Source organism: Sinocyclocheilus anshuiensis, unplaced genomic scaffold (assembly GCF_001515605.1).
Source record: "Sinocyclocheilus anshuiensis isolate Anshui unplaced genomic scaffold, SAMN03320099.WGS_v1.1 scaffold1448, whole genome shotgun sequence".
Lineage (NCBI taxonomy): Eukaryota > Metazoa > Chordata > Actinopteri > Cypriniformes > Cyprinidae > Sinocyclocheilus > Sinocyclocheilus anshuiensis.
In genome coordinates this window covers 332565-346127 of record NW_015547730.1, presented here as the reverse complement: position 1 = coordinate 346127, position 13563 = coordinate 332565, and the positions used below count along the sequence as shown (strand labels likewise).

Below are 13563 nucleotides of genomic sequence, written 5' to 3'. Positions count from 1 at the left end.
CCGTTTGGCCCAGTACTTCCGGGTATCTGTGAGCAGATGCTTGGAGAACTCTTAAATCCAAACTATGGTAAGTGCAGACGTTAAGCTTTGCACACTTTCTAAAAATCCACATAGCTGGTAAGTGTGTCCCAAAACGGGTTGCCTGTGGATGAGTATCCAAAACAAGGACTGGTGGGAGGTTGTCCTGCTCCACTTCACAGTTGCCGAGTGAAAGGAGAGTTTTATAATGACACGACACGCATTTATACAACACTTTATTCAAAAGGTAGAGCCGTTCTTTCCGCACTTCATACGTCATTACACTATTTCTGCGTCATTGCTCATGCGCAGTCCTTTCAGTTTCGGGGTTCAATCCGATCGAGTGTTTACATGCACTCTCAATCGTATTAGAAAAGGAATAAACCACCCCCTTCAATCCGATCGAAATTTCATTCCGATCGAGCTCAATCGAATCGATTAAGGTGTTTACATGAAGACTTTTCAGTCCGATTGAGCCGTCAATCCGATTACAAACAGATTATTTGGTTGCATGTAAACATAGCCACTGTTATTTTTTGGTGGAAACGAATATTAAATCTTCCCTGCTTGAAAAAAATCCAGTTTACGGTGATACAAAAATATAACTAATAGATTATCACCATACTTATCCAGTTGACTGATTACAGTACAATTGTTTTGTATTACAAGTTTTATGAAATGTTTAAATATGTAAACAGACATTATCTATTTAAATATGCACTTATTTGCATATTTTCCAGAACAGAAAATCTGAACATTGGATGAAGCCAGGTTCAAGATTCCATTGTTGACATATTAAAGGTTTTTACAAAAGGAATTTTGTATTTCTATATTTATGACTCCATATATATGAAAAAACAGTCTATAAAATAAAATAAAAGAATAAAATGTTACAGTATATAAATCAAGTGAATGTTATATGAACAAACCCCTCCGTAAAAACCTTCAGAATATAGATAGGAATATGTGAATGCATGGAGAAAGAAATGCCAAGTTCTGTCATGAAACTCTAGATAGCGCAGACTGTGGTTAGCGCAAACTGATGATATTCACAGCGTTAAACTACTTGGCACAAGCTGAGTGGTTCATGTTGCAGCGAATAAGCTTGCTACTTTATATTGAAATGGCTGGTTAGCACTCACTAGAGCATTTTGCAGCGCTTACAGAGTTACTCTGAAACCCTCCACCTTCCCCAGCTCCACCTGTATAGATCTGCCTCTATTATATGTGTTACTTGTGCAGCAGCAGCAAAAATCTACAACAACAGCAATAACCAACAGCAGCAGCAATTCAGCAGCAACAGCGTAGCAGATCTATTCCGCCAAGAACAAATACATTAACATTGTCATACACATTACCATGCTAAAATCTTCTGAGAGTTATCATGATAGTACTAATGTTTTTAAAGATATGTATTGTAATTGAAATCGACAATTACAATAGATAATAAAATAAACACTTAATTGTATATATTGGCTGTTTTATTTCTACTAGTCTGAAAGAAGATGTTATGGAAGCAAAAAAGCCCAAAATCACAAAATTGACCATAGTTCTGCCTGTAGTGTTTCGATGTAAGCTGGTATCTACATTTTGGAACAATGGTAGCTGGTTTCTAACAGGTCCAAGCTGGTCATTAGCTTGTTAACACTGATAAATCATCTGACCAGCAACAAACCATCTAAAGATGGTCAGTCAGTTTTTGGAACAAAGAGGCTGGTTGACAAGCAAATAACCAACTTGGGTGAGTTAATACTTTTTGTTCCAAATATTGTTAAGTTTGAACATGCAATATACAGTATACCACTGAGTAAAAACTGATATTATTCAGACAAGCAAGTGATCAATTCTAGGGCAAAATGCAGAGAATGGAATGAGATACCTGAGTTAGGTTTCTCCTCAGGTTTACTGTTGACATGGTCTTCATGAAGATGGGGTTGAAGGAATGAGAAATGGCATGAGAAGAGACAGAAAGGAGTAAGGTAGAGAGATCAACAACTTGTTGACCACATGAAAAAAAAAAAAAGTCTACGGACCAAGGAGCCATGAAATTACCTGGCATTTATAAAGGTAACTGGCACTGGGACAGATTCATGGGTTTGGGGTGTGAATTTGAATGGTAACAGCATTTTAGGTTACTGCTGTCTGAGTTTGTGAGTATTTAGAAAGAGAGAGAGAGAGAGAATGAATTGCTTACCTTGCTCTATACTGCTGCTCTTTGCAGGAAGTTGTGGCAGCTGTCTGCCCCTGCGCCCTAATGACGTGGTCCCTGCCGGGGAATAATGTCCACCATGCTGAAGTTCTCTGAGAGAGATTTTGTCAAAATTTAAAGTAGAAAAATGGTCTGATTACTACTTTCCATCAGATGAACAATTTTAAAATGTGATTAAAAGATATTTCATTCTACTACCAGTGTTGGGGGAGTAACTAGTTACTACATGTAACGGAATTCCGTAATTTAATTACAAAATGAATGAAACTGTAATCTGTTACAGCTACTGAGAAAAAATGTGTGATTAAATTACAGTTACTTATGAAAATGCTAACAATTACAAAGGAGGGTTACATCTGAATATTTTCACACGCATACAGATTTGATTGATTTATTTCCCAAATTGCAGTGACTGCTCTAAAATAAGAGACACCAATGTTTCAGCAGTTTAGGACACAGAATAGGACACATGCTTCTTTGATAACTGTTTTATTTCCTATTTGGATTTATGTATATGCTTTACTTTTTAAGATTAACATTTTTTTCCAAGGCATTGATGCCAGTGTTTCCTGTTGTACCTATACAAGGATTTGATTTCAAAAACAGTATCATAATTATTAAACTATATCTTATGATTTTAAATAAGTAAAAAGCAGTGCTAAAGTCTGATTTTGTGCGGCTGTGCTATAAAATTAAATCATCTTAATTCAAGTGATAAAGGATTTTGAAAGTCTGACAGTAATCCGTGTTGAGTCCTACTGTAAAGTTAACCCTGTCTGTTCTAAATCTTTCAAAATGATTAAACTTTCATTAGAAATTTAGAAATGTAATCAAAAATTAATCAAATGTAATCAGTTACAGTACATTACTTTAATAAAGTAACTGAAATAATTGCACTACTTATTACATTTTAAATAGGGTAACTTGTAATCTGTAACTCTTACTTTTCTAAAGTAACCTTCCCAACACTAGCTGCATTTCCATCCACCTATTTTTATGCGCATTTTGGAATATCGCATAAAAAACGCTGGATGGAAACACCAAGAGGCGCATAAATTCTAAAAATGCGCATAAACTACGATGGAAACACATTTACCAAATAAATTCCTCCATGCGCATTGAAAAAGTCATGTGACTGCGCTATGAGACGGGATAACGTGACTAGCAGTGGACCTATCTCGTTCACAGCATCTATATGTTGGTCATTCTGAAATGCCTGAGCAAAGTCTGTCGTCAAAGTATTTCTGTATAACTGTCTTACACGACTGCGTTCACAAAAAGCAGCATTCACCTACGAAAGCATTGACAGCATTTATTGTGTTTCGTCTGCTCGCACTGAGGTGCAAGTAATTTATATCATATATGAAAATTATTATATTCAGTGGCTTCTCCTATATTCTTAGTGATATTTAGTGCCACAGTTTACCAGGAAGTGACGATTTTGTTCTCTTTGACTCGTTGGATGGAAACAGTGCTTAATTAGCATACGTTTTATGCGATATTCCAGTTTTGCGCATAAGTTTAATTTGAATCTTTGGATGGAAGCAGCTACTGTCTACTACTCTATGTACTGTAGTCACAGAAGTACAAGTAAGCTGATTTGAGATTCGTAGGTGAAATAAGTCATTTTTTGTATTGTTGACTTTATACGATTAAGATATCACAATAAGCAGCAGTGCACAAACTACAGGCAGCTACAGGTACAGCCAAGTTCTGAGGGGCTCCCAGCATGCACCTGTCAGCTCGTGGGGAGTTAGGGCAGGAACCCCCTAAGCTGGTCTGGCCAAAGGGCCTGAGGGGAGGCTCTCTCCTCCTCCTGCCACCCCTGAGGATAGAGGTGGGCTGAAGTCTAAACACAGCCACGGCAAAAAAGGGCAAGGGCGAAAAGAAAAAAGGAAATTATGTAATGAAATATAAAAGTCAGACAAGCAAAAAACCTGAAATGGGTAAACCAATAACAAACAAAGCTAAAAATAGTAAATAAGCATAAATTGATGTAGAAAACATAAACAGACAAAGTGATAAAAAAGTGATAAAGAGATGTTCAAAGGTTTATTATGAGATCTCACCTGTCGCCATCAATGGTTTTCTTGTTAGCTATCTGACCATTTAGCTTCCTACATTCCTCCTTTTGTTTTTGTTTTTCCCACTCTGTTTGTTTTCTGGATTAGTCATTTTCCATCTCACAGGCATTCTGGCAATTTGGATAGGCCAAGCTGTCAGATAGCTAACAAGAAAACCATTGATGGCGACAGGTGAGATCTCATCATAACCCTTTAAACATCTCTTTATCACTTATCTGTATTTGTTTTCTATGTCAATTTATTCTTATTCACTATTTTTACCTTTGTTTGTTATTGGTTTACCCATTTCAGATGTCTGAGTTTTTGTTATTTCATTACATATTATCTTTTTGCCCTTGCCCTTTTCTGCTATGGCTGTGTTTAGACTCCAGCCCACCTCTATCCTCAGGGGTGGCAGGAGGAGGAGAGAGCCTCCCCTCAGGCCCTTTGGCCAGACCAGCTTAGGGGGTTCCTGCCCTAACTCCCCACGAGCTGACAGGTGCATGCTGGGAGCCCCTCAGAACTTGGCTGTACCTGTAGCTGCCTGTAGTTTGTGCACTGCTGCTTATTGTGATATCTTAATCGTATAAAGTCAACAATACAAAAAATGACTTATTTCACCTACGAATCTCAAATCAGCTTACTTGTACTTCTGTGACTACAGTACATAGAGTAGTCATTGAAATATAATTTAAAATGTAATTTATTCCTGTGATGCAAATCTGAATATTCACCATCATTACTCCAGTCTTCCTTGTCACATGATCTTTCAGAAATCATTATAATATGCTGATTTGCTGCTCAAAATTTTTATTAATTAACAAATAAATAAATCAACTTATTTATTATTTATTTAATTATGTAAACATCTTTACTGTTTGAACTTTTGAAATATTTTTGAGATGTTACACAGACACTGCAGTGTAAGAATAGTGTACTTGTAGGTACTGATTTCCCCTTGTTTCCACATACCTTTCTCTTTCAGGTAAGTAGAAGTTTGACTCTGGTCTCAAACAAGTTGTACTGGCACTTCTTATTCTGTCTAATGAAGGCTGAAGATCACTGGAAAGAAAGAAAGAAATAAAGAAAGAACAGTATTAACAGATTAATATATACATTATTAACCATCAGTGTACAGTGGGGACAGTGTGTCCTTTTTGTAGCATTTTGTAGTGTGTTTTGAAGGTACTTACACTTGAAACCCTTAAAATCATAAAATGAGTGAAAACAGTTTACTGTTTCATTAAAAAGACTTTATGACCAATGGGACCATTTTCAAATGTTCTCATCTGTTCTCTTCCTCTACGTACATAAATATTAAACTGACAGTAACCTAAAAATGGCAACATCAAAATTAACTGGTTAAAGCTGAATCTACCTAAATATAATAATTTTGTACCAACAAAACTTATATGGGTTAAATCATGTTGAAATATCTCTTTAAAGTAACTACCTTTTGCATTATACTTTATATTAATTTTTTGATTCTCTGACTATTAACATATTAATTGGGGGAGGGGTTGCCATCAGTAATACATGGCATGATATGGCATATTACTATTGTAATAGTTGCTTGCTGCTTTGATTTCTCAGGCATATATACTTGCGCCTTTTCCAGCACAGCACAAACTATTTTAATTGCTCACTGCTCCTTCTCACTTGCTATTGATTGTTATCTGGTTTGGATTTGGGCCCCTTACCCAGAGCTGACCTCGTCTGTGAACCTGATAACACCATCCCTCTCTGTTTGCCGGGACGGTTTGTTCTTTAAGCATGCAGGGAGGGTAGAGCTTAGCATGGGAAGAAACAAAGAAATAAACAAAAGCATGCATAACAGACATAAAAAGAAAGCAAAAATGAACTAAAAATGAAGTAAAAGTAGAAAGGGGCTTTTTAAATGTGAACATCACAAGAAGGGAAACTACTAATGCTCTCAGTTGAATAAATAGATCTAGAAGCCATCTTTGTGATTGGGGTTGCCAACTTCAGAAGAAGACAATAAGGGACACTCTTGGGTTCTTTATAGGAAAATATGAGACAACATAAGGTGTCATGCTGTTGTGTACAAGCGTGTCTGCAGCTATGTATGTCTCGAGACTCTGCTTGACTGAATTAAATGCTAATTTGATTAATTGAATTAATCTGAATGTCATACTGAAGAATCACACATGCAACTCCAATCCCCTTACTTATGGGACAATTCTGCTTTATACAGAATGGTTTTCAGAATGTGTGAGTTACTGTTTTCTGTCTTTATATTAACATAATATATTTAAGCAATATTACAAGCAAAAGTGCTATTTTCCATGAATATCAATATGACTGCAAATGTCATATTTACTTAACCATTCAATAAACAATGAGTTCATTGTATTGTGTGAAAATTTTAAGAGACAACTTTGTTCATTTTGACTGTTGATTGTTTTAGTTCCAAACAAAGCAACAAAAGAGTATTTTGTTCTTGAATGATTCATTTTTGAACAAATCGGGACGAGTCAATGATTCAATGACCCTCTCATAGAGACAGTGGTCACTTACTTCCTAATGAATGAATCATCTGGTTTGAATGAATCGGTTAAATTAATGATTTTAAAATTAGGACTTGTTGCCGGGTTTAGTTTCATATATAATATTTGTGATGCTGAGATGACAGAAAGCATAAGGGGAAAAAAATGTTTAATGTGTTAATACTTGAAATGTGTAAAATAAGTGCATTTTATTTCAAAAGGTAGATAAATGCATATTCCTACAAATTTTTTGTCTAGAAGTTGTGTCTAGAAAAACAATATATGTTTTTATGACCAAGAGATATTCAATATTCGATACGTGTTATTGAATGTTAATAAGAGTAATTCATTTAATTTTCCTCATTTGTGGATACTGAATTTTCAGTATATATGCCAAGTTTATCTTAAACCAGATTAAAGCATACTCTTTATTCAAATAATGTAATTAAGTATCTTAAAATCTAAAAAATGTACACTAGGATGGGAATCAGCAGGGACCTGGTGATATAATATTGTATTCATATTTGGGTCATGATAACTTAACAGTTTGATTCTTTATCTTTAGTGTATAGTTATTCAAAATTGTGATATATTGCATATTCTGCTTACTGGATTCTCATCTTCACTAAACAGTGTTGTTTTACCTAAATATATATATTTTTTGTCCACCAATCTATATATATATATATATATATATATATCGATAGCTTGTTCTGATTTTGAATTGCAGTTAAAAAGTAATAACTGAGTATGTGTTTATGAACAGAAAGCTACAGCAATTTCGCAGACTTGCTTTGAATGATTGGTGGACAATTAATAAATGCACATTATATTATTACAAAATACAACTCATGGTAAACGACAGTACAGAGATACAACACAATGAAAGGGAGGGGAAACTATGTCTGTAATGACTGAAACAGCACACACATTTACTGCAAGGGTCTGACAGGTTTCACTAACAGTATGGGAATCTGCTCAATAGCTTACCTGTAAATATCTTTATGTATACCATTCACTAACAAGGGCATCTTTGGGGGAAGTGTGTTACAGTGCCTAGCTAATTTCCTAATTACAATAGCACAAACAAGCAGGCATCAAAAAGGGCAAAACATAATGAAAACCATTACTCAAGCAAACACCAAAAATCTTTTCAATCGTTTAACATGGCAGACAACAGATGATAAATGACTGTAAATAAAGATTTAATGTAAATTCTTAAAAGCAAAATGAACTCAAAGGGGCTGTTTACACCTGGTCACTTCATGCACTTTGTCTAATCGGATAGCTATCTGATCGTGAAAAGGCCAGGTGTAAATGCCCTCCGAAACGCATTCGAGACGGATATAAATCCGATCGCTCAAACCACTTCAGGAGGTGGTCTGGGCCGCATTCCAGATGAAACTACACCAGTGTAAATGCATCTGGTTGTTGAAACAACGTATGTAAATTTTACTCCGCCCAAAATGTTAAAATAATTAACGTGTGAGAGCGTGTTATAGGCTATATTACATTATAGTCAGATATGACTGCGCTAATGCAACACGCATCGCAGTGGACGAGTAGCTGAGTATCTCTTCAGCAAGCGACGCGCAAACTGCCGCGAATAAAACAAAGTAATACGCAGACGATCAACACACAATCATCTTCATTAAAAGTAGTAAGACAAACTTATCTTTCCAGTGCTGATGCCGCACGCTCTCCTATTGTGGTCTTTGATCTCAAAATGAGCTGATAATTAATAAAATACAGTGCTTATCTTTTGATTTCGTTGACGTGAACGCCGTTAAATTTAAATATAGCGCGGGAATTGAAGATCGGATTTATATCCGTTTTGTGACGACACATTTGTGTGGCCAAGTGTAAATGGAAATGTTTTAACAAATCAGATAGATATCGGATCAGCGAAAACGCATGAAATGACCAGGTGTAAACAGGCAAAAAATACTTGCTCTAAATTCTCTTATATTTATGTCATCACCATAAGATTTGTATGCTCTAAAATTGTCAAGAAACATAGAAAGGCAAGGCATTCTGGGATACAGGTAACTCAAAGTGGCAGCTCTGGATGTTTACCTGTTTGTATGCAGGCACTCAGCACTCCCACCTCGGATTGATCTGTGCATCTCCAGGACCTCGCTAAGGTTGCCATGGTGATGGTGACACATTGACAGTTTGACAACCAAACATAAAACAAAAGTAAGAGGATGGTAAGGAAAAAGAAAAGAAAGAAAACGGAATATGTGTAGAAAATGATAGACATGTATTTAGCAATATCTGTACTATTATTAACGGGAATGAACTAAAAACTATGACTGTTAGTCATATTAGTAGTATTAGTATTTAGTAGAGCAACAGCATAAAACATTTTGTTGACACAATATGAAAACACGTCAAACTCTGTTCTAAAACATCAAATGTACCTGATGCTATTTATCAATCTAGGTGTGAATAAAAACATACAGTTCGATATAGCTAAAACATACGATTATGTAAAGTGCTACAGTGTTTTTCCACAAACACACACACATTTTTATATATGCATTTGGAGCAGTAAGCACTAGAATAGCGATACCTGTCCTCTGAATATTCATAGTCAGAATCTCCGGAGCGATGTTCCTGGTGGGAGTCGTGGTAGTGAGAGGGAGAGTAGGAATGATGGCGGTTTTTGTGGATCTCATCCAGACTCCTGAGGAGAGCATGACGAGTGATGAGTCGTACATCACACATAAATCATAATCTTTAGGGCAAGACACTTCACACAACTATATCACCTATATCAGCATTACAGTGAAATGCGCGCATGAATGAGCTCTATATCTATGCTGTGTCTGATGAAAGAGTTTTGCATGAACACTGTTAAAATGTTTTCCTTATTATCGAAGACCGACACGGAAGAGAAGAAATTGTTGAATAATTTTTGTTTTCTTTGCGCAAACAAAAAGTATTCGTGTAGCTTTATAAAATTACGGTTGAACCACTGATGTCACATGCACTGTTTTAACAATGTCTTTACTACCTTTCTGGGCCTTGAACGTGGCAGTTGCGTTGTTGTATGCAGGGTCAGAAAGCTCTCGGATTTCATCAAAAATTTCTTCATTTGTGTTCCAAAAATAAACAAAGGGTTGGGTTTGGAACTAAATAAGGTTGAGTAATTAAAGACAGAATTTTAATTTTTGGGTAAACTATCCCTTTAAGCCAATTTTTAGCAATAGTTGTTTTTTTATAGTGAATATTTATTAATGTGTGTGTAAATTAGCTGATAAAAAACAGGAATTATTAATCAGCAACTGCTTATAAGAAAAAAGTCAGAAAGAAACAAATAGTGATTTTCAATGGTAAAATAATAATAATAATTATTATTATTATTATATGATTTGAATATAATTATAATATAAAACAATAATATAAAAATAAATAATAATAAATGCAACTTAAATGAAAACAAATACAAAAGTGACTTTAAATGACAAATTAATAATAATAATAATAATAATTATTATTATTATTACTATATATGTTAATATATTTAATTATAATATATAATAATAATTGACAAATAACAAAGGCTAAAAATCTTTATTGCTAAATTGTTGCTATGATTGGTCAGTTAGGTTGTGGTATCCAGTTGATGTGGCTCACCTCTGCATAGGGACGTGTGCAGGTCGAGAGCGGGCTCTGCATTGGTCTTCTCTGTGTGGGGATACTGACCGCGAGCGATGCTGTATGACCGCCTGTCTCTTAGGTACGGTCAGTGTGCTTGACCTCTCCCTGTCTCTGGAGTTCCTCTCTGCTGCTTTAATACAAGTACATTCTGTGTCATGGACTTGTTCCAGCCAAAAAAATAAAGGGACATTGGAGAGTGACAATAACACACCAACATTCGCATTTCTAAAACTACTACAACAATTCATGCCAAGGGATTGTGCTGAAGTACCAGCACAACTGCTACTGCTCTACACATGCTAGAAAGAAAACAAGCAAAAAAGAAAGACAGAAAAATAAAATCTGCTCTGTATGATTGTACTGTTACCATTTGTCTGATTTTGTCCCCTTTCATGTATTTATTTGCATGATCAATTGGTGTCACGTTTTACATTTGACTTTTATTTCATTCGCTTGGCAGAACAAACCTAAGCATTAACTGTACATGATGCATGAGTTTAGTGAAAGACAAGAAAGTCTCTAAAAAGATGGCAAGTCTTGTGTGACGGTAGAAATGTATAAAGCCTTTCAACTGTGTTATGGTAAAAATATGATATGGGATTTTTTTTTCCAATGCTATCAATGGGAGTTTTCCCCTTTCAATAATTATTTCCATCACCATGCGGCACCATAAAAATGGCTTCTTTCCATCTTCTTTCTATCCAGTTTTTCGTTCTTTTGTGGTATTTCTTGACATAGTGATTAGAAACTAGTTAAACAGCAAAAACAATGCTTGATGCTTGATGCACAACTGTACTAATGTCAAGCAAACAACACCACAAAAGCAATCTGTATCAACGTTATAAATTAATGTTCTAAAGTACAACTGTAAACAACTACAGATGATGCTACATCTGATCAAGGAGTTGCTGGTTACAACCACAGAGCTTTAATTAGGCTAGCCTAATTAATTAAATCATAATGCGAAACGAAGCATTTAACAGCATATGTATCATTTTCACTGAAACACATACAGTTTCCACTACAATTCACTCACGAAAATATCTATGAACTATGAAGTGAATGTAATTTAGCACAATTTAGAACTGGAGAAGCACACTGATTTGCAATAGTAAGGAATTGAGGCTTTTTGTAAAAGAAATCTGACTTGCATGCAGTTACATTAAAAAGTAGATTTGGGAAGGAAGTGAATCGTCCCCCAATCAATGTTGAAAGGAATTTAAAATGTGCCTAAATTAAGCATTAAGCGCTTCAGGGTTTCTGAGAATGCATGACTCATGCATCTGATGAACTTTTTATGATTGCTCATCAAAGCACTAACTCTGAACAAGTGCAAGTTTTCCTAAATTAGTAAACAGAATATAAATGGAAAGCACTCCATTATATCCCCCACAACCCCCCCCTCATGTTCAAATGAATCCTGAGTTCTTTTATGTGGAAGTAATATAAATATCAAAATATGTCACATTATCAAGTTCTCAGTATTGACATTAACTATATATTTAAAAAATAATAATATTGGTGCAACTCTACAACAAAATTTCAATCAAACAGATTGTCCAGACAACAATCCTTAGATTTTATCTTGGATATCCAAGATAAATATAGTTTAAGAGTATACCGTGTTTACTGCAGGTCTGACAACTTGCAGTACTCTTATGTTCAAAATAGTCATGGAACAAAGTATAAAAAAAACTTGAGATTCAGAATATCAGCCACAGCGTATTTATCTTTTACGCTCTAAATTCTACAGCAAGCTTTTTTATACAGGCATGCAACAGAGGTAACATCCATTGTCATAAGACCCATATTAATCCTGTTACATGCTGTAATACACTGTTATAATCACTTTATAACCTCTAGCTACTCCAGCTTGACAACAAAATTAAACAGGTCTTATGAAGGTGATAAAAGTGTGTTTTATAGAGCGTGATTGTGGAGTCATTCCTCCACAGTGTCCATGCACAGAATTCATGTGAGGTGTTTCTGTGGTTCAGTTGAACACTCTACAGCCCAGCACAGGGGGAGAAAGACTCTATTCTGTTTTTCTCAAACTAACACAGCCTTCTTTTATTACATAGTATTCTATTTAATGCATACACACACTGTTTGATCTTATGCTTTCATCTTTGTGCCAATTAAGAAGAAATACATTTGTATTTGAGGTGCTTGTATACAACTAAAAGGCTCAGAGGAACAGTAAAAAAACAACAACAACTGTAAACTCTACAGTAATAATATGTGATATTAGCTTTCTTTCTCACACTGTGATGGGTTTCTACTCTTCAGTGTAATGATTGCCCCCACCCACCTGAGGACACTACTGTTATACCATCATCATAATCTGTTTCAATGATGCGATGAGATCCTGACACACACACACACACACACACACACACACACACACACACACATACACAGCATACAGTTCAACTGCTGAACATAAAGTACAACACATATTATAACTGCACTGCAACCTGCATTCAAAGCAATTCAGTTTTACCTTATTTTTCCTTCACCCTCTTCTCAGCACAAACTGGGGTATGAATAATTAATATGGTTGTTTGATCATTTGCTTGCTTTATTTATACTGTAGCTGTTGATTTTGTTCTCATGTTTAGTAACTTCTGACTTCTGTCTTTGCTCCTCTGCTTTAAAATATCAGTATTAATCTCATCAACAACATTAGTGATGGAAATATTCATTAACAAAGTCTCTTTTGATTTTGAAAACAAAGACAAAGTGTATAATATGCGTAAGGATGATAATATATATATATATATATATATATATATTTAATTTAGATCAATTTTAACTAATATAAGGCAAGATGTACAGTATTTTTCTATGAAGAAAAATATAGAAATTATATGATTTTTTTTCAAATAATGCAATCAGTTAATAATATTCATGCACTGAACAATAAACATCAGTAAACTGAAGCACTTAAATTACTCACCCAAACACTTATCTGTATAATGCAATAAAACTACAACATGGAAAATGAATAACTGAAGCATAAAGTATTCACAGCATTGCATCATAGTAGGCCTGCTCGATAAAACAGTATCGAGATTTATCGACGGTACACCCTCTTCGA

General features: G+C 35.1%; 1 protein-coding gene across 1 annotated transcript in view; it reads right to left on the bottom strand.

Annotated features, from left to right (window-relative positions):
- Nucleotides 1–13563, bottom strand: part of rims1b (regulating synaptic membrane exocytosis 1b) — a 75323-nt gene that overhangs the window by 13748 nt on the left and 48012 nt on the right. The window contains exons 16-21 of the mRNA XM_016507220.1: nucleotides 10440–10593; nucleotides 9373–9486; nucleotides 8874–8936; nucleotides 5263–5352; nucleotides 2213–2319; nucleotides 1898–1936 (exon numbers count right to left, since the gene is read on the bottom strand). Of these exons, the coding sequence (XP_016362706.1) occupies nucleotides 1898–1936; nucleotides 2213–2319; nucleotides 5263–5352; nucleotides 8874–8936; nucleotides 9373–9486; nucleotides 10440–10593 (567 nt within the window). The remainder of the gene's footprint in view (nucleotides 1–1897; nucleotides 1937–2212; nucleotides 2320–5262; nucleotides 5353–8873; nucleotides 8937–9372; nucleotides 9487–10439; nucleotides 10594–13563) is intronic.